The sequence below is a fragment of the Salvelinus fontinalis genome, chromosome 13 (genome assembly GCF_029448725.1).
Source record: "Salvelinus fontinalis isolate EN_2023a chromosome 13, ASM2944872v1, whole genome shotgun sequence".
Taxonomy (NCBI): Eukaryota; Metazoa; Chordata; class Actinopteri; order Salmoniformes; family Salmonidae; genus Salvelinus; species Salvelinus fontinalis.
This window is the reverse complement of record NC_074677.1, coordinates 17,121,907-17,143,407: the sequence shown is the minus strand read 5'-3', so window position 1 is coordinate 17,143,407 and position 21,501 is coordinate 17,121,907. Positions and strand designations below refer to the sequence as shown.

Genomic DNA, 21,501 nt, shown 5'->3' with positions numbered 1-21,501 from the left:
TAGAACAGGTCATGGTAGAAATAGTTTTAGTTACTCAGCTCTGTGGTCCTGGAATTCTCTCCTGAACATTTTAAAATGTGATGATCTAGTTTTGTTGGTGGAGTTTAAACACTTGATCGATGTATATATCATAGAAGAGTGTAATTGTTTTTAGGCCTGCTGTTTTTAGTCAAGACTCATGTTTTTAATGTAAAATGTTTTTGTTGTACTGTATGTGTGTTTATAGTTTTGTTTAATGTTGTGTTAGTGTATGTAAGTTGTTTTGTCTGAAACGTTGTTCCCCCTGCTGCTATTGGAACAGGTCTCTCTTGGAAAAGAGATGTTATCTAAATGAGAAAAACCTGTATAAATAAAGGTAAAATTAATTATTTTGATTATTAACCAAATAGGCAAAAAGTCATTTTAGTACAATGTTAAGTTGTGAGGACTTCTCCTCTCTGTGCATGTGGTAATACTGAGCAAACATGTTCTATTGGATCCAAGCTTGTTCTGGAAGCTCAACTCATGAGTCAACACTGCAACATGATGCGCCCTACAATCAGCAAAGAGTAAAGGGCATGATCCACGTAGGTTTCAAACCACTGCAGTGTTTGGAGCAGAACCTTCTAAATCTCTTTAGTTTTCCAGAGCTCTTTTCTTGTTTGCCATCAGGATTTGAAACGGAGACAACCATATTCAATCAAACTGGTGACCATGTTTCTGTGATAATAAAGTGAGAAATAATATTCTCCTTGCTGAGCAGGTTTGAATTATATGCGTTTGAGTTTTATCATTTGCATGTTGAGCAAGCCTACATGAAACCAAAAGGTGATTGATAAAAGTGATCCACAAGGATAATTGTTACAGCTGGGATTGGTTGACTTGGGCCCTCTCTTTTAGCTGTGGTAATGATAACAGTGTAAACATCCACGTTCATGTGCCATGAAGACGCCATCTGTTTTTTTTTCATAGATAGTGTGTATGAATTCAACTCTGAACCACTGAATGTTGAACCTGCTCTTCTTTACTTGTTTTTGTCTCTTATCATTTGTATATTGCACAATGTGGCACATTTGTATTAGTGGGCCTTGTTTTTAGATCCCATTAGGTTGCCTAAGCCGACAGCTTGAATTATTTCAAAGTAAAATAATGAAATGATATTGCTGTTTCTTTGAGGCATACAACCTACTGAATATAAGCCGATCTATCAACTAACCTGTATAGCCTACATGACGTTATGAATTAAGGCCTCACCCACTCACACCCCAGGGCTGCAATCTCATTGACATGTAATGATATACGTGTGAATGTTCTTTCTCATCATCACCTGTGGTTTTGTATTTAACCTGGTTCACTCATAAATAGGAACTAGCAAAAAAATTACGTTGGGTTAAAAGCTATTTCCTGACAGGTTAGTTATGGTAATATTAATCAATTCTAGTTCTAAAATACACATTTGAGAACAATTTCAGCAGGTTGCACAATCTTTCTTGGTGCAATTGAGCTAATTAGTGACTGAAGTTGATCAATGAAGTAAACAGGGGTGCATGACAAGCTGAGAGTCTCTCCCTGGTGTAGCTAAAATGTAGAGCACATGGGTCCACTGTAACCACTGAGGCAGCAGTCTGTTGGTGGGTCATGCGAGTCAGGCCAGAGGACACGCTAACACATGTCTGCAGTCTTTGTGCATGCAGCATGAGAGGCTCTGCCCACAGGTTCACCCTGACCCCCCCCCCCCCCCCCCCCCCCTCCAATGGAACGCATGTGACCGCAGTGGCATCGAATGACAGTCCATCAAAAAGAGTGCTGACACACCACTGAACTGAATAGAGCCCACTGTAACTCTCAAAAAGCCTTTGAGAGTCAATATCACGTTTCAAAGGCTGCAAACCGGGCACTTCCATCAAACCATTATTCTCTAGCCTCAAAAAGCCCCAGTGCCACTATTCAGAGCTAGAATTGACCTTCCATCTCATAGATAAACATCAGCAGCCACTCGTCTGCAATGAAGTGAAGTGTGCAATCTGTCTAAAGTTGTATTCTTTTCACTCTGCCATTTTAGGGTCATTATTGTGGAGTCACTACAATGTTGTTGATCCAGCCTCTGTTTTCTCCCATCACAGCCATTGAACTCTTGTAGCTGTTTTAAAATCACCATTGGACTCATGGTGACATTGAGCAGTTTCATTCCTGTCCTGCAGCTCAGTTCAGAAGGACAACTGTATCTTTGTGACTGGGTGGTTTAATACATAATCCACAGCATAATTATTAACTTGACCATGCTTAAAGATATATTCAATATCTGATTTGTTATTTTTACCATCTACCAACCACTGCCCTTCTTTATGCAGCTTTACAGATGTTGTATGGGGGACAGAGGAAGGGTTAGTCATTCAAAAATGTCAACCCCTACTATTTCACACAGAGTGATTTGTTAAGCCAAATGTTACTCCTGAACTAAACCAAGGGGCTGAATACTTATGTGACTATTTTTGTTAAGAATTCTATATTTCTTTTCACTTCACAGTATTTTGTGTAGATTGTTGACAAGAAATTACATTTACAATTGCCTCATCTGTCCACTGCAAGACCAAATAATGAACTAACCTAACTGTATTCACCTGGAACAGTTCCCTTTAGAATTTCAAATATGAATTTAAATCAATTCTAAAATGGGAAAAATCCTCTCTGAAAAGATCCAACCGTTACTGGTGTTACTGTTCTGCTTTATCTAGATTTGCTGGAGGAGGCAGAGCCTTCATTGAAAGCTGTACGCTACAGTGCCTTCAAAGTATTCCTACCCTTTAACTTATTCCACATTTTGTTGTTACAGCCTGAATTCAAAATGTATTAAATGTTTTTTTTTCTCACCCATCTACACACAATACCCCATAATGACAAAGTGAAAACATATATTTTTTAATTTTTGCAAATGTATTGAAAATGAAATACAGAAAGATCTAATTTACATAAGTATTCACACCCGTGAGTCAATACATGTTAGAATTACCTTTGGTAGCGATTACAGCTGTGTCTTTCTGGGTAAGTCTCTAAGAGCTTTGCACACCTGGATTGTACAATATTTGCCCATTTTTATTATTTTTTAAATTCTTCAATCTCTGTCAAGTTGGTTGTTGCTAGACAACCATTTAAGTCTTACCATAGTTTTTCAAGCAGATTTAAATCAAAACTGTAACTAGGCCACTCAGGAACATTCAATGTTGTCTTGGTAAGCAACTCCAGTGTATATTTGGCCTAGTGTTTTAGGCTGAAAGGTGAATTCTTCTCCCAGTGTAACGCTCGTTCTCCTTCTCGTCTGAGGAGGAGCAGGGATCGGACCAAAACACAGCTTTTGTGGAATACATGAAGAATTTATTTAAACAAGACGAACACGAAGCACACTTGATAAATTACGAAGTAGACCGACCTGGACATGAGAACTTACATAACACGAAGAACGCACGAACAGGAACAGACTAGACAAACGAAACAGTCCCGTGTGGTACATACACAGACACGGAAGACAATCACCCACAAACAAACAGTGTGAACAGCCCACCTTAATATGGTTCTCAATCAGAGGAAACGTCAAACACCTGCCCCTGATTGAGAACCATATAAGGCTAATTTCCAATGAACCTAAACATAGAAACACATAACATAGACTGCCCACCCAGCTCACGTCCTGACCAACTAAACAAAGTAGGGTGAGACACAGACATACACCACGGAGTGATTGATCAAACATGAGTAAACACAGTCACAAAGCCCAATTATGTTATGTTAACAATCACTCAAGCACCTTGAAAGAAATGCTAAGTAACATGACCAGTGATGTACTGGGCCATACGCACTACCCTCTGTAGCGCTTAGCAGTTGGATGCCAAGCAGTTGCCATACCAGGCGGTGATGCAACCAGTTAGGATGTTCTCGATGGTGCAGCTTTAGAACTTTTTGAGGATCTGAGGACCCATGCCAAATCTTTTCAGCCTTCTCCTGAGGGAGAGGTTGTTGTCCTGACACCACACTACCAGGTATCTGACCTCCTCCCTATAGGCTGTCTCATCATTGTCTGTGATCAGGCATTCCACTGTTGTGTCATCAGCAAACTTAATTATGGTGTTGGAGTCGTGCTTGGCCACGCAGTCGTGGGTGAACAGGGAGTACAGGAGGGGACTGAGCACACACCCCTGAGGGGCACCCGTGTTGATGTGTTGTTGCACACCTTTAGGCTGCCCCCAGGTGGTGTCAGGAACTCCAGGATCCAGTTGCAGAGGGAGCTGTTTAGTCCCAGGGTCTTTAGCTTAGTGATGAGTTTTTAGGGCACTATGGTGTTGAACGCTGAGCTGTAGTCGATGAACAGCATTCTCATGTAGGTGTTCTTTTTGGAATTGTTTTGGGGTAATTAATGCTACCCAATATTTCCAAACTTGAATTATTATAATCTTTTAAACCTTTTTGTTATGCTGAGCCTATTGGAACTGTTTGTTTGCCAAAGCCATCAATGTGTTCCTTGCATGTTTTGAGCCTTGAAATCTGGTGTGTTTATTAAGAACTCTCGAAGGAATGCAAGCTAGGGAAATGCTTCGACCATTGCATTCCGATCGTTGCTTGTGCTCCAGAGTTCAAGTTTAGTTAATTTGAATGCTTTTAGTTCATGTCTGCTGCACTGGCCATGTCATCACTAGTAGCCTGTAATGGTTATTAAATGCACTAATGTACGTTAAGGGAACGTTAGCATTGGTCCACAAAACACAGGAAAATCAAGTGAATACCACACCACCCAACATTTTTCACATTTACATTTGAGTAATTTAGCAGATGCTCTTATCCAGAATGACTTGCCCACAACTCTGGTGTTGCAAGAGCAAACTGAGCCACCCAACATGACCTATGTACAAGCCCTTGGCCTTGACCCTTACAATTAGAATAAATGTGCGTAGACTCGATAACAGACGGTTGAGAGAATGATGGTGGGAAAAAAGTTTTCAACAGGAAGTCCAGGTCAACTACTGCATGAGCATTACATAGCACTTAGTGTCATGAAACTAAATCTGGACTCATGACTTACATGTATTAGTGGTAACGTGTATTATAATTCTTAATAAATTGATTACAAATAAATTCCTCACAGTAGCTTATGAAAGTGACCTAGCTTTTATTTTATAGGAAGGTTTAGTTTTTTTTCAGTTTCTTTCCCATGTGTGATTATGGCTTGCCATGTGGCTGCAGTTGCTGACGCAAGCTTTTCTTTTGCGGACATCTCCCCGAAATAACTTGGTTGTTCATCACTGGAATCCTTTGTCATGGTTTTCATTTTTTTACTTTCCACACAACCCTCCCAAACCACAAAGTATTCAAAATCCAGCTTTGTCTGATTCCCACCAGCTTGCTCTTAGCACTCACTTCCTTTTCATACTTTGGATTCGAGTCCTTTACAATTTCAGCTGACATCAGACAGATTGTTTAACCTTGGTTGGGTAACTAAAATAAAGCACAGATGACCAACCATGTTATTTTGGGTAGAGAGACTGCTGTTACAAGGAGACCCTATATCTCTGTTGCATAAGATTTGTGATGTATGTAGGCCTACATGATTGCAGTGCTTACTGTACACATAGACAATCTCTGAATTCAGCGTGACATCTTGGGAGTTTAACAGAATCTGACTGGTTACTGGGAATACATGGGTTAGATGAAAGAACATGCACATTGGGCTTGGTTTTCTTAATAGAGTGAAACTGCAAGGTAAGGTAATCTTCTGGACTTGGCTCTGTCTGGCTCTCCTTTTGAGCCAAGATGTCAGGTACTCTGCCCAATTCAACTAATTCAATTTCTGTCAAGCTAGTTTTTGTCCACTTCCCCTGCTGCACTTACAGCAACTTTGTATCCAGATGTCAGTAAGCAGAGCAACGAGAGTTGACGGTATGCCATTATTCAATACTCCGTTTCCATCAGCTGTATCCGTCTACCACAAGGTGCTATGTTTAGGTTGACAAATGTCTTATGGATTTTGAAGGCATTCAATACTCCCTGTGAGTAGATCAGTTGCCTCTCTACTACCCTTGGGTATGTGCCAGTCAGATATAGAAGGATTTTCTGAAGGTTTACCCTGGTGAAGTGTTTTTATTGCATTATCTAGGGATAAAGTATTCTTATATGAAGAGAGGCGTGATATGCATTCAACCATGTTCAGTATCCCTTTAATTGTAGATGGCACCTCTAGGTCTAGGTGTTTGAGCACAGACCTCTTCTCTTTAGGCTTCTATAGCGGCATATATATGACTGCTTTTTGCCTGTATAAGGTGCTTGTGGAGCTGGGATTCATTTAAGTTCAGTATCCTCTCATGAAGTGAAAATCATCCTGCTGCTGAGTCTAACTTTTTTTGCTTTCAAACTGAAATTAAAGGACAATGGCGAGTAGAATTACATTTACAAGCCACAGCGAGCAGGCAGTGGTGGGCCGTCAGGGCCAGCAAGGCCTTCTCTGCTGGCCTAAACATCATCGGAATATAATTTTTTTTAAAATATATTTTCCCACAAATATGCATTAAATTATTCCCCAGAGTAAGAGTTATACTCTTCATATACTCACACTCTTCACTGTTTACCCAAAAATGTCAATTTTTGTCAATTTCAAGGTGACGCAACGCCTGGTTATACTGCGTTTCTGTCTAAATGTATAGTGTCTAGAGCCATGGCATCATAATGATGGTAATAAGAGGTGGATTAATTCGGGTGGGACTGTGTAGTACCTCACTAAAGGCCCAGGCCCCAGGCCCACGGCACGCCACTGCGAGCAGGTAACGTTGTTTAATTCTCAGAAATTTGCATAGTCTTACATATAATTATATAGGTCAACAAACATGCACTTTAGGTAACAGTGAAATACAGGCTAGTTATTACTCACTACTTTGATGAATAAATTCCACATGTAGTTTGATCTGTTGAAAATAATTAGTTTCTACAACAAAGAATTTTACTCAAATATTTATTGCAGTTATTTGCCAAGTAACGATTTGGCAAATGATTGTTTTAAATATTGTATTGCATGAACAGCTCCCTACAGTTATTTGAAGTCACATTGGTTGCTTGATTACAGTGTATCTATATGAGGGTCTCGAAATGGGTTTTACACATTAAGAAGGATGGTGCTTGTATAATAAGTATTTTGCACATTCAATGCACCTAGATAGTGTGTGTGGGGGGGGACGAGGTCAAATCTTGACATCAGTGATCTTCAGGTTTGAAAGTCGAAGCTCTAGACAGAGGCCCGAGTTCCCAACTTTGAATTCCGAGTTGGATGACCGTTTTAAAAATATTTTCCCCAGTCTGAGCTCTTTTTTTTTTTTTTTTTTCAGTTCTTAGTTGTCTTGAATGCATGGAAGTCTGATATTTCCAAGTTCCCAGTTTTGAACACGGCGTGTGTCAAAGTCCAACGCCCTGTTAAAGGGAGAAGACTCCAAACAGGTTATAACACCATTTGGTTCTTATGCATCACTTTGATGGGACTTGTTGATGCATGTGTCATTACCACCAGTCATTCTGTCAGACCTGAAAGGCCTTTTGTTATCACATGGGCGTCCTTTTGTGGATGTCAGAATAGCTTCTGCAGTCGGTAAAGGTGCTCTGTAGACCACCCAGGTTGCACTAACAGGCAATGGCAACAGTCAGCGCTTCAGAGGAACAAGTAGAAGAGTTGAATCATGATTACACATTTGTACGTTAAATCAGTGTGTTGTCAACTATTGAAATAGATTAAAAAGTATATTTCAATGTTTGATCAGCTATCTACTCTGTTGTCATAAGATTTCACCTTGATGCTACCAATCCTGTACCGTGCTAGCAGCAGATCACAGCCACCCGAGCCACGGCCTGTTCAACCCACTACCATCTAGGATGAGGAGTCACTACAGGTGCATCAAAGCTGGGACCGAGAGACTGATAAACAGCTTCTATCTCCATGCCAGTCACCACTAGCCTTAGTTACTGTTCTAGCCGTTTACCACCCTCTACCCTGCACCTTAGAGACTGCTGCCCCTATTTAATAATGTTTACATACAGTACTGTTTTACTCACTTTATATGGATATACTGTTTTCTATGCATGACTCATCCTATATAACTACTGCGGTACACACCTTTTATATTCATATACTGTCCATACTGTCTGTATCTACACCTTTATATACACCTTTATTACACCTTCCTAATTAGAGGTCAAACGATTAATCGGCATGGCCGATTTAATTAGGGCCAATTTCAAGATTTCATAACATTCGGTAATCGGCCTTTTGATTTATGTATTATATTAAGTTAAAATAAAAGGGTTAATTTCAGTATTATTGTAATTATTATAAATATATATAAAAATCGGTCGATTTTTATAATCGGTATCGGCTTTTTTTGGTCCTCCAATAAATCGGTATCTGCGTTGAAAATCATAATCGGTCGACCTCTATTCCTAATATTGAGCACCCCCGCCCCCCGAAAGCATTCCACAGGGATGCTGGCCTATGTTGACTTCAATGTTTCCCACAGTTGTCAAGTTGGCTGGTTGGATGTCCTTTGGGTGGTGGACCATTCTTGATACACACTGGAAACTGAGTGTGAAAAACCCAGCAGCGTTGCAGTTCTTGACACAAGCTTGTGCGCCTGGCACCAACTACCATTCCCTGTTCAAAGGCACTTAAATCTTTTGTCTTGTCCATTCACCCTCCGATTGTGTATGTGTGCCATTCAATGTCTCAATTGTCTCAAGGCTTATCCTTCTTCAACCTGTCTCCTCCCCTTCGTCTACACTGATTGAAGTGGATTTAACAAGTGACATGAATAAGGGGGTCATAGCTTTCACCTGGTCAGTTTGTTATGGAAAGAGCAGGTGTTCTTAATGTTTTGTATACTTGGTGTATATTAGATTCCGGACTCTGTCATTGCTCGTTATGATATTTCTTTCTTTGTACTTTTTGGATTATGTGTGTATTGCTAGGTATTATTGCTGCACTATTGGAGCTAGAAACAAGAATTTCGCTGCATCTGCAAATCTGTACACTTTGATTTGATCTCCTTTTGAGCTGTGTGTGTGTGGGTGGGTGGATGACCGACCTTGTGAGATCTGGCATGAGAGCACATTCTCATGGCACTGATGGAAAGGTGCCAGAAGGCATCGGCTTTCACTACAGGCCAGATGGCATGGGAGCCCTGCCAAAGACCAAAATAATGCCCAGAATGCATGTGCTATCCTCAGACAGACGTTTGTGACCACAGCTTGAAAATATATACCCTGGGTGCAACCTATCCTGGCCTATCCTATCCTGGGCTGTGCTAAGGGCTTTGTGCTCTCAGTTGAACCCGGTCGGTCAAAGTGACGAAAGCCTGTACCAGGAAGTTTTGGCATTTGCTCACAACAACAGCTTGATTCTGTGGAACTGGTTGTTCAAAACAACATCTGCCTATGCTCACACAGTCACACTTTCTCTCGCTCTCAGGCAGACTGTATGTCTGTGTTTCAATCACTTAAAATAATATGGCTATAGGACCCTACATTAACCACCATTTCCCCCACTCTCTCCCCCAGACTTGATCCACTGCACCAATGAGATGAACGTGAACATCCCCCAGCTGGCAGACACCTTGTTTGAAAGGACTGCCAACACCAGCTGGGTGGTGGTCTTCAAGTCTCTCACCGCCACACACCACCTCATGGTCTACGGCAACGAGGTGAGCAAAACCTGTCTGCAACTCCACGGAGTAGGGTGAAGCTGCTTCTAGACGCTGACCTTGGGTCAGTTTTGCATTTTCCCCACTCACGGTGAAGGTTAGTTTTTGGAGAGGAAGCTGATTCTAGATCTGTACATGGGGAAACTTCACCCTGGAGCTCTGCAACTCCACACTCCCAGCCGAGCTAAATACTATATAATGAATCTGACTCCCAGGTGAACAGAGAGGCATGTCATCCAAGACATGGACTCCGAACTCCAAATCAACCCCCATCCCTCCCTTCATACTGTAATGGTACCAATGGCAGCCCAATTCTGATCTGTTGGCACTTATAGTCCCAGTCGTGGGAAAAACAACCTGTGATTACCTAGGTTTTCCCATTGGCTCACAGCAAAAACTTGACCTTTTTCAAACACGGTTTTCTTGTTGTGTGCTTGTTTTTGTAAATTACAAAATTTCATGTAAGAAAAGTACATGTCTAAAAATCTATTTTTAACATTGCCAGCTCCCGAACCTTCTCACGACTTAGAAAAACATATTGATAAATCATATTGATATGATACCTTCTTCCTTTGAACAAGAGTGAATTAAAAAAATAGCCTCTGTCCACATCAAAAAAAAGAAAGAAAGCAAATCAGACCTGAGCTTAACTTCAAATTCTTTTTCAAAAAGATGTAGAGGTCTACATTGTCTGAGGAGATGGTAGACCTCTTTGAAGTCACTATGTCCCCTGCCGTGGAGATCACCCTCTCACTAGGAACTGAAGTGCCAGGTACAGCCAGGTAGCATCTTCCCATCATGGTAATGTGAGGGTATTTGCACTCGTTGTTTTTCCACCATGCCAGTGGATCACCATCCACTGGAATGTGGCTTGCTGCCTTGTAGGATGCCACATCCTCTTTGATGGTGTTGGCAAACGTCTTGCCTGTGTCCTTGCTCACAAAGGTCTCCCCGAAAAGCTCCTTCTTGGCTACATTATTTTGCGGAGGAGATGCCTCTGAGTCTGCTCCTGTCAACTCTGTGCCTTGACCCTGCAGAAAAAAAAGAAAAAACTAACCAATTATTTATTTTCATATTTCATAGAACTATAATTGTGGCAATAACATTTAATAAAATCCATTCTTATTCCAAATCAAAAATGTATTCTAATAGCAATAGCATAGACTAAGATTAGACTGCACTATATTTATTATTTAAGTAATTCACTTTTTTTTAACCTCTTCAGTGGACACAATCTCAGTGGTGACATCACTGTATGTCCTCCGATGTAGGGCAGGGTCTAGGTGAGATAGGGACTTGAATCTTGGATCCAGTGCAGTAGCTCTATGAGGGTAGTCCTGTACATTAGGGGGGTATCTGGGGTTCAGGTCCTCTCTAATGGCAGCCTTGACATCTCTAGTGAGGGTGCTGTCTTCCTCACTTGGGGCCATGGATTGTAGAGTTCTTGTTTTCAGAGGTAGGATCATGGACACAGACGGTGCAGTTTCAGTGCTCAATAGGGTTGTAACCGGTTTGAGGGGTTTGAGCACCAGGAGGACCTCCTCTGCCACTTTCACGTCATCATCAGACAAGGTGACCATGTCTTTATGTTTTTTCAGGGTCTTGTCTGTCAGTGCAGAGTATACAGCTGCCTGCTGCTCAAGATAGCTCTCCAACATGTCATAAGTGGAGGTCCATGTTGTTGTGACATCGTGTATTAGCTTGTGAGTCAGTAGCTGTAGCATTTCTTGCTTGGTCTTAAGCACATGAGCGGCTGTTGTGCTTCGGTGGAAAAAGGAAACCATCTTCCTGATCCTCCCAAGGAGGCAGTCTGGTTCACTGCGATTTGGTATTTTTTTATTAGGATCCCAATTAGCTGTTGAAAAAGCAGCAGCGACTCTTCCTGGGGTCCACACAAAACATGAAACATAATACAGAAGGACATAATACAGAACATCATTATACAAGACCAGAACAACATACATTCCCCTTTGGGATGCTAAATTGATCACATGTGCAAAGCAAGCTATCTGTGGCCCCAGTCCAGCTTCTATTACTGCATTTACTTGGTTCTTGGCATTATCTGTGGTGATTGGGATATTGTTATTGGGCCTCTCTACCTTCCACTCTGCTACTGCTCCAAGCAGTGCCTGCGCCAGATTTGTGCCTGTGTGACTCTCATAGGGGCGTGTCTGTAGCACCGGACTTCACATCTCCCGCTCCTCTGTGGTGTAGTGAGCAGTCACAGTCACGTAGCTTTCCGTTTTCCTGGAGGTCCACCCGTCTGGGCAACAGAGGATTCCTTGGATAATTTGTCGACAATTTTGATAGTTTCCTGTTCATAAAGATCTGGCACGATCTTTGTACTGAAGTTGTTGCGCCAGGGGATTTCGTTGCGTGGCTCAAGCACTTTCACCATATGTTTAAACCCTTGTTTTCCACAACAGAGCACGGCCTCATGTTTGCAGTGATAAACATCCCAATAGATTTGGTGATGGCTTTAGCACGGTCTGTTTCTGCAGCAAAGGGCTGCTTAAATGTCGCAGTGAGAAGTTGTTGTCTCTTGGCTGAGATGGCTCCTGTCACTGACACACCAGGGTGATGACGCTTTAAATGTGTGGCCATGCTCAATATATTTCCATGATCATATGGCTTTCTTGTGGCATAATGCCTACACGCCGTAATGGTGTTGTCCACCACCCTTCAACCGCCATCATATTTGACAGGGAAGCCAAAATGCTCCCATACATGAGACTTAAATGAAGCAGGAGGCTTTTCCAGTTCTTCAGCTCCTCCGCTAGCCATGGCTGTCACTGCGCTTTTTTTCAACGCGAGCATCCATGATTGATTTGTTGGGATTCAACATGCCCTGTTCACGTGTACAGTACACACAACTGCTTTAAAAAAATAATCAAATCAACCTTTAGGCTTCAGAATAAAACACAGCACACATCTGTCTTGTCTATCTTTTCACTGCAACTCTGCATTGAGATATAGGGAATTATTACTTTAAAAAGTAACAGCGGCAGTAAAACTGTATTTCACACTATGATGGTTAAACTTTGCAATTGATTCGTGGTTCACATGCGTGCCGAACCGTGGGGGGTGATCTGTACGGATCAACTACGGTTCGTTACACCACTAGCTCAAACACATTTAAGAAGGAAAGACATTCCACAAATGTACTTTTAACAAGGCATACTTGTTAACTGAAATTTATTCCAGATGACTACCTCATGAAGCTGGTTGAGAGAATGTCAAGTGTGCAAAGCTGTCATCAAGGCAAAGGGTGGTTACTTTGAAGAATATCAAATATAACATACATTTTGATTTGTTTAACACTCTTTTGGTTACTACATGATTCCATATGTTTTATTTCATAGTTTTGATGTATTCACTATTATTCTACAATGTAGAAAATAGTTAAAAAAAAAAAAGAAATGCTGGAATGATTAGGTGTCAACTTTTGCCATTAATTGGGCAAAACATCTGAATTTGGCTGTCTGTGTAAACCCAGTCTGCTAGTGGTGTTAAGGTATTTTGAAATCCATTTAACACTGGTTTGAAGTGAAGCAGTATCCAGTGACAAATTACATAATTCTATCATACTTCTTCTTTTGAGAAGATGCTCTTACAGTTGAAGTCGGAAGTTTACATACACTTAGGTCGGAGTCATTAAAACTCGTTTTTCAACCACTCCACAAATTTCTTGTTAACAAACTATAGTTTTGGCAAGTCAGTAAGGACATCTACTTTGTGCATGACACAAGTCATTTTTCCAACAATTGTTTACAGACAGATTATTTCACTGTATCACATTTCCAATGGGTCAGAAGTTTACATACACTAAGTTGACTGTGCCTTTACACAGCTTGGTAAATTCCAAATTTCAAGGCCTATCTTTAAACTCAGTGCCTCTTTGCTTGACATCATAGGAAAATCAAAAGAAATCAGCCAAGACCTCAGGAAAAAAAATTGTAGACCTCCACAAGTCTGGTTCATCCTTGGGAGCAATTTCCAAACGCATGAAGGTACCACGTTCATCTGTACAAACAATAGTATGCAAGTATAAACACCATGGGACCACGCAGCCGTCATACCGCTCAGGAAGAAGACGCATTCTGTCTCCTAGAGATGAATGTACTTTGGTGCGATAGGTGCAAATCAATCCCAGAACAACAGCAAAGGACCTTGTGAAGATGCTGGAGTAAACTGGTACAAAAGTATCTATATCCACAGTAAAACGAGTCCTATATTGTCATAACCTGAAAGGCCGCTCAGCAAGGAAGAAGCCACTGCTCCAAAACCGCCATAAAGCCATACTACGGTTTGCAACTGCACATGGGGACAAAGATTGTACTTTTTGGAGAAATGTCCTCTGGTCTGATGAAACAAAAATAGAACTGTTTGACCATAATGACCATCGTTATGTTTGGAGGAAAATAGGGGATGCTTGCAAGCCGAAGAACACCATCCCAACCATGAAGCACGGGTATGGCAGCATCATGTTGTGGGGGTGCTTTGCTACAGGAGGGACTGGTGCACTTCACAAAATAAAAGGCATCATGAGGAAGGGAAATTGTGGATATACTGAAGCAATATCTCAAGACATCAGTCAGAAAGTTAAAGCTTGGTCGCAAATGGGTCTTCCAAATGGACAATGACCCCAAGCATACTTCCAAAGTTGTAGCAAAATGGCTTCAGGACAACAAAGTCAAGGTATTGGAGTGGCCATCACAAAGCCCTGACCTCAATCCCATAGAAAATTTGTGGGCAGAACTGAAAAAGCGTGTGCGAGCAAGGAGGCCTACAACCTTATTCAGTTACATCTGCTTTGTCAGGAGGAATGTGCCAAAATTCACTTATTGTGGGAAGCTGATGGAAGGCTACCCAAAACGTTTGACCCAAGTTAAACAATTTAAAGGCAATGCTAGCAAATACTAATTGAGTGTATGTAAATTCCTGACCCACTGGGAATGTGATGAAAGAAATAAAAGCTGAAATAAATAATTCTCTCTACTATTAGTCTGACATTTTACATTAAAATAAAGTGGTGATCCTAACTGACCTAAGACAGGGAATTTTTACTCTGATTAAAGGTCAGGAATTGTGAAAAACTGAGTTTAAATGTATTTGGCTAAGGTGTATGTAAACTTCCGACTTCAACTGTATGTAACATTGCTATGCATTTTCAATTGCTGTTGGTGAATGCAATTATTGGCAATCTAGGAGTTCTTTTTGTATTGCAAAAAGTTTTTACACATGTTTCTGTGTTGCAGAGATTTATACAGTACCTGGCTTCAAGGAACACGCTTTTTAACCTCAGTAATTTTTTGGACAAAAGTGGCCTACAAGGTGAGTGAAGTCAGCTCTGCATTTTATCACAGGCTCAGTATCGTCTTCACTGGAGCATTTGAGCTCATACAGTATCTTAAGGTCTATTCTCTCAGGTCAATCAACAGGGCTGCGTTCAGCAGGGAACAATGTCACTGAACATTCAAATAGGCATGCTTCTTCTAGAAAATACATTTGAAATGGAATAAGGAATCACGTCAGCTCTATTCTAGAACTGCAACGTTCCGTAACTTTTGCCTACTAAACGTGTGCGTGCACACGACAACAGGCAATATTGAGACTTGCAAGACTGAGAGGAGTGGAGAAATGTTCTTTTTGACGGTCCTGCCTTTTTCCCCTCCGTTCTATTCCCAATGGAATGTTTAAGGCATCATGGCAGACTCTCCGCTCACATCAAACGCAGCAGAATTTATTTACTCAAGGTAAATATGTCCCATGGGGCGACAGGTAGCCTAGTGGTTAGAGCGTTGGGCCAATAACCGAAAGGTTGCTGGATCGAATCCCTGAGCTGACAAGGTAAAACTCTGATGTTCTGCACCTGAACAAGGCAGTTAACCCACTGTTCCCCGGTAGGCTGACATTGTAAATAATATTTTTTTCTTAACTGACTTGCCAAGTTAAATAAAGTTGAAATAAAAATAAATGTTAACAAGATGCATGGCATCCCAGACCAGTGGGAGTATAATGGTGGAGTAAGCATCGCTAATCATAATAACCCACATTCCTTTTGCCAGATTGTGTTACTGATAAATTACGGTAATAGGGAGCTGTCAGTTTGTTTAAGGATGATGAATTGGTTGGGGAGTATAGCACTCATGACAGAAATCTACAAGATCGTGAGCTGTCAAAGACAGCCTGTTGGGCCTTTACTTTAGAAGAAAATACGGGACAGACCATATATAAAAAATGCCGTTGCCCATTCTTTTTTGCTTCAATGGCTGTGCCCCCATAGGATGACAATGCCCCCATCCACAGGGCACGAGTAGTCACTGAATGGTTTGATGAGCATGAAAGCAATGTAAACCATATGCCATGACCGTCTCAGTCACCAGATCTCAACCCAAATTAACATTGATGGGAGATTCTGGAGCGGCGCCTGAGACAGTGTTTTCCACCAACAAAACACCAAATGATGGAATGTCTCGTGGAGAATGGTGTTGCATCCTCCAGTAGAGTTCGACACTTGTAGAAACTATGCCAAGGTGCATTGAAGCTGTTCTAGTGGATCGTGGTGGCCCAACGCCCTATTAAGACACTTTGTTAGTATTTATTTTATTTAGTCAGTTACCCGTATATCCACCAATAAACTCTGAAGTCGTCTTCATTTCCAAAATCAATGGAAAGAATTTGCCTCTGCTTATTGTATCACTTAGTTCTCCAAATAAACAGTTAAGAGTATAGGCTAGTTGTTTGAAAAGGTGATTATGTGGCAGTTCTACAGTGAGATGTGTATCACCATCAAGATGCACCTCATGCTAAAACATTTATTTCCCTATTGTCTTTTTCAGGCTATGACATGTCAACGTTCATAAGGAGGTATAGTCGCTACTTGAATGAGAAGGCTGTATCGTATCGACAGGTCGCTTTTGACTTCACCAAAGTAAAACGAGGGTAAGGACTTTAATTCTCTGTTCAAATGTTTTCTTATAGCATCCGGCTCAGATCTACCTTGTCTCTCCTATATTGTATACACAATGTGCAGTCGACTCCTGGGAAGTGTGTTTTGGATATATTGGGTATATTGCTTACTCCTGCATGAAGTGCATATGGTGTAGGGGTTGATTTGGGATTGGGCATCTGAGTAAGTGTAGTGTTGTTCACTAAGCCTAATTCAAATTCATTATTTTAGGTTGCATGCTTCATGACATTGACAATCCAGCATCAATAGTATTGGGCCCCTAATGATTGGAATATTATCTTTCCCCAAGGGCGGATGGCGTTATGAGAACCATGAACACAGAGAAGTTACTGAAGACCCTACCCATTATCCAAAATCAGATGGATGCACTACTTGATTTCAATGTAAGTTCCTTGTAACTTGTTATACTGCTATGGCCTGAATAAACGCTCCAGCTCTCGAATATGACAGTATTGCAAAAAAACTGTCGGCGAATGAGTAGCCCTGTCGTGTGGTTGGGAGTTACCGCTGAGTCAGACCAATGAGAATGCTTGATGGGTCGTCTGTCAATTCAATTGGTCTGCTTTGGATCCCCACTCCATCTCCAGGTCAACGCCAATGAGCTTACCAACGGAGTGATAAACGCGGCCTTCATGCTTCTGTTCAAAGATGCCATTCGACTGTTTGCGGCCTACAACGAAGGCATTATTAACCTGTTGGGTAAGTACTTCTGCCTTCTGGCACTCAAGAGGCTCTGGCCTGCCAAAACCAAGTCATTATTGCCATATCATCGTAACCATGGAGCAGCGCTGATGCAGAGACACCTTTGCACTCTGTCGTTCTGGGTTGATACTGTATCTCTGGCCTCAATTTTTTTTTTACACAACTCACTATCAGCCTGCTCCATGCTATCAGGTTAACTTAACGAGGGCCAATAAACGACAGTGTTCTACTACTGCTCTGCTTTGTTTTAGTGAACTGGGTTTGCAAGGTGACATAAGGTCTGTAGGTTGGTTAAATTGCCTTTTGAAATTCAGACATTCTATTAAATGTCTGAAACACTTTGGGGAAGAAATCTAGTTTCCAATTCATTCTAAATGAGTTTCCTGAATGGACTGTGTTAAAATGAAATTGCGCCCAATACTGGTGGAGAGAATGGTCTTGCACACAGTCTATTCGACTACTCTGCATATCTGTTTGCACATGTAGTTCTGTGCACATGTAGTTCCGTGCACATGTAGTTCTGTGCACATGTAGTTCCGTGCACATGTATTTCAGTGCACAAGTTGGAAATTAAAACAATGTCTAACATTGGAAATAGAAATTCCAGAACACTAACATTCTATTTCTCCACAAAGCTGGACATTAGACTGGAGTTAGAGAGTTGCATTTGGTTCCTAGACTATGATAAATTGCTGGTCATTACATGCATGTCAAGGCTGTATTCTCTGCTATGAGGATGGATGCCTCTCTCACTCAGATGAGAGCCTTGTTCCTTTTGGGAGACTGAGCAGGCCTGTGGGGGGTGGTGGAGCAAATTGGATATGAGCAAACATCAGTGGAACGTTTACCAGTTAGTGAGACATGTTTAGGATTCATGCACCCCTTTGGAGAGTTTGTATACTTCCTGCAGACATCTACATTTTAAGGGACGATTTTCTGATTGGAGAAAAGTGTAATATTTAGAATTATACTATGGAATAGTCAGCACCTCCTCCAATAATTTGCAAAGGCAGTTTGATTAATTTGATACAGTTTGATAGTTTATCCTTATTTGATGACATTTAAGTTCCAGTGCTTCATTATCATGTTACTCTTTTCACTTCACAGAGAAGTACTTTGACATGAAGAAAACTCAATGCAAAGAGGGCCTTGACATCTACAAGAAATTCCTCACTAGAATGACAAGAATCTCTGAATTCCTTAAAGTAGCGGCGGTAAGATCCAACCTTGCTAACTTCTGTGTGATCAGATTTTTTACTCCTACATTCACTTTTACTCCATGTTATCTTGACCCTCCTCCCTCTTTCCTTGCAGCAAGTAGGGATTGATCGAGGGGACATCCCAGACCTCTCCCAGGTAAGACCTGATGCTATCTATTGATTTCGTATCTCTGTGGCCCGAAAGTGCAGAGGGTCTGAGATAGAGCCCTGCTGAACCCCTCGGCTTGACTTTATTTCAACGCTCCTCAGTGTGCTGGCTGCCGGCCTCTCTCACCACCCTGCCACCTCCTGCAGTTTCAGACCTTCTAAATGGTTACCTCTGCACAGCCCTAGCTATCATATATTGCTTTCTTGGGCGCACACTGCATGTGGCCCCCTACTAAAGGAAACGCCAGACTCAGGCCCTGCCCAAATACTTTCTAAATGCTTCTTTCCTTCAAGTAATCAAATCACAAATCTGATTTGGTTGGATTGATGAAAGCAGTAGGTTGATAACCTTGCCCTCATCTCTCCAATCACTTCTAGATCTGTGATTGAGGAAGGAAGGGTGCACTTTATTTGCATTCGAACAGGGACTCCCTCTCACCTTACCTTGCACGGCATACAGCACATAAAGGTGTTAACATCGACCTTTGTCAAGGCATATACTGAGTAGGCTAGACCTGAGATGAAAGGAATAAAAGGAAAAATATACTTCCACTTTGTATACATTGAAAAGCATATAAACACTGTATGCTATTGTACTGTTTCATGTCACCTTTCAAGAAGGGCCACATGTTGTATGGGGTTAGCTACATCTCTCGCTTGCATATCCAGTCTTAGAATAAAATGGTATTATGTTTTTACTTTTCTTATCACCATGTTCAGATGGTGCTTTAGCAAGACAAACAGTATTTTGCAAGGGCATTCATTTTGTGATTTGTATTTTATAAGGACTGTTTTGGATTTTAAATAATGCCTTTAGCTAGTACCTTTCCCCCAAAACGTTATCATCGCTGATCTTTATCATCGCTGATAATTGCCACCTTTATATTTGTATTTTTCCTTAACGTTCCATCTTCAGATTACAGTTTCTGTAAGTATCTGTATCCCACTCTTTTTAAGTGTTTGTAAGGGTAGTTTGTTTTCTTCGTGTGCATTGTAACTAGGCATGCTTACTGTTTGTGTTTCTGTCTGCTGTTACACCTTTGTGATTGCATTTTTTCCCCCAACCTTTGAACTCACTATTTGTTTCCATTTTAATAGGCCCCCAGTAGCCTCTTGGATGCCTTAGAGCAGCATTTGGCTTCTTTAGAAGGAAAGAAGGTGAAAGATTCCACAGCAGCCAGCAGGTACTGTTATTTTCCATTCCATTTACTCACTGCCTATTCAATACAGTCCTGTCAGACAAAGCCTGTTTTGCTCAGGTACCAAATTTAGCAAGTGGGTGTGAGCTGGAGCTGAAGTGTTTGTTGGTGGGTAGCAATCTCAACAATATGTTTTTGTACTGCGGTCCAAAGTATGCTTTTCCTTTCTGTGTTTTTTGCCAGTTGTTTCCGAGAAAATATTGACGAATGCTCCGGAAGCCACAGTTGCAGTGTTTTTACCCTCAATTTATTAAAGTGCAATATTGTTAATAAAGACCTACTTGTCTGTGGCTAATGCCAGGCGCATTTGATTTAGTTTGCTTTTTGTGTCTTTCAATGTACTATAATAATATGCACGTACCATCAGTGCTGATTCAGGTTTTCTGTTCTGAAAGGTGTGTTATAAACTATCCCTGTCAAGCAGAATCCTTTCTATTTTATTTCAACCTCCTATTACTATTGTAGCCTGTATCTAAGTGCAGTTGTAAAAATATGTGCCACTTTCTTTCACTGAGCTTGTAGAACAACACAGCACTTTTGACAATGGTCAGTAAACAGTTTTACCATAGCCCCCACTTACTGACCCCTGTCTCTCTCTCTTCCTATGTCTCTGTCCAACCAGGGCTAGCACTCTCTCCAACGCTGTCTCTTCTCTGGCCAACACGGGCATATCTTTCACCAAAGTGGACGAGAGGGAAAAGCAGGCAGCTCTGGAGGAAGAGCAGGCTCGCCTAAAAGCGCTGAAGGTACATTTTCCTTTCAGTGTGCTCCTCTCGCTATCTCTGACTGTCTGATCTCTCTCGCTCTCCCCCTTTAACTATCCTCTCGGCTTATTGCCCTACTGGGTTTAATCTGTGCTGACTGGTCAGCAGCATCTGTAGAACATTCAGTGATAATGAACAAAAATTAAATGATTTTCTGCCTTTGGGGGGGAAAGGCAATGTCGAGGGAGTTTCTTTATTTTGTTTTGGAGTGGATAAGCTGCCGTTAACATGGTCTAACATTTTATTGAGCAGTATTCACACTACAGCGATCAAGTCTTCAATGAGGTTTTTGGTCTCTTTTAATCTAAATTAATGCTATGGTAACCAACCAAGCATCAAGCCCGAGGTCATCCAAAGAAGGGATATTTTTTTAGCTAATAAGTTGCTCTCCTGAGATCATTAGGCCATGGAGTCCCCACCACCTTGGTTAAAGATTGAGTCAAAATACATGCTCTCAGAAAATGTCAGCTGGCCAGTGTACTGTAGGTAGGCCCGGGTGCTTGTTTTTGTTGACTTTTGCCCGTTCCACCTAGGAGCAGCGTCTGAAGGAACTCCAGAACGGTCATTCTTCCTATGCCACCACGGTTGCCTCCCCTGTGTCCACTGACGGACGAACCATCAACACAGCACCGGCCATCGACCTGTTCTCCACTCCCAGCTCCACAAACGGGTTAGAGCACCCATTCTCTCATAGGCCTTACCCTTATCACTCCCCCACTGACTTCGCCAAAATGCTATGTTACATGTTTAGTGCCCAGGCACTGATCATAGCTCGTTGTTGAGTTTATGGTTGTGCCC

The 21,501-nt window shown here is 41.5% G+C and overlaps 1 protein-coding gene across 10 annotated transcripts in view; it reads left to right on the top strand.

Moving 5' to 3' along the window:
• The window catches only part of LOC129868178 (phosphatidylinositol-binding clathrin assembly protein-like), a 53,757-nt gene that overhangs the window by 6,764 nt on the left and 25,492 nt on the right, over positions 1 to 21,501 (top strand). For 7 of the 10 annotated variants that reach the window (XM_055941908.1, XM_055941913.1, XM_055941912.1 and 4 more), the window contains exons 2-11: positions 9,556 to 9,698; positions 14,957 to 15,032; positions 16,541 to 16,643; positions 16,961 to 17,054; positions 17,259 to 17,370; positions 18,481 to 18,587; positions 18,688 to 18,729; positions 19,839 to 19,924; positions 20,562 to 20,685; positions 21,237 to 21,373. In XM_055941908.1, the coding sequence (XP_055797883.1) occupies positions 9,556 to 9,698; positions 14,957 to 15,032; positions 16,541 to 16,643; positions 16,961 to 17,054; positions 17,259 to 17,370; positions 18,481 to 18,587; positions 18,688 to 18,729; positions 19,839 to 19,924; positions 20,562 to 20,685; positions 21,237 to 21,373 (1,024 nt within the window). The remainder of the gene's footprint in view (positions 1 to 9,555; positions 9,699 to 14,956; positions 15,033 to 16,540; positions 16,644 to 16,960; positions 17,055 to 17,258; positions 17,371 to 18,480; positions 18,588 to 18,687; positions 18,730 to 19,838; positions 19,925 to 20,561; positions 20,686 to 21,236; positions 21,374 to 21,501) is intronic. The other 3 variants (XM_055941909.1, XM_055941916.1, XM_055941917.1) reach the window with 2 other exon arrangements.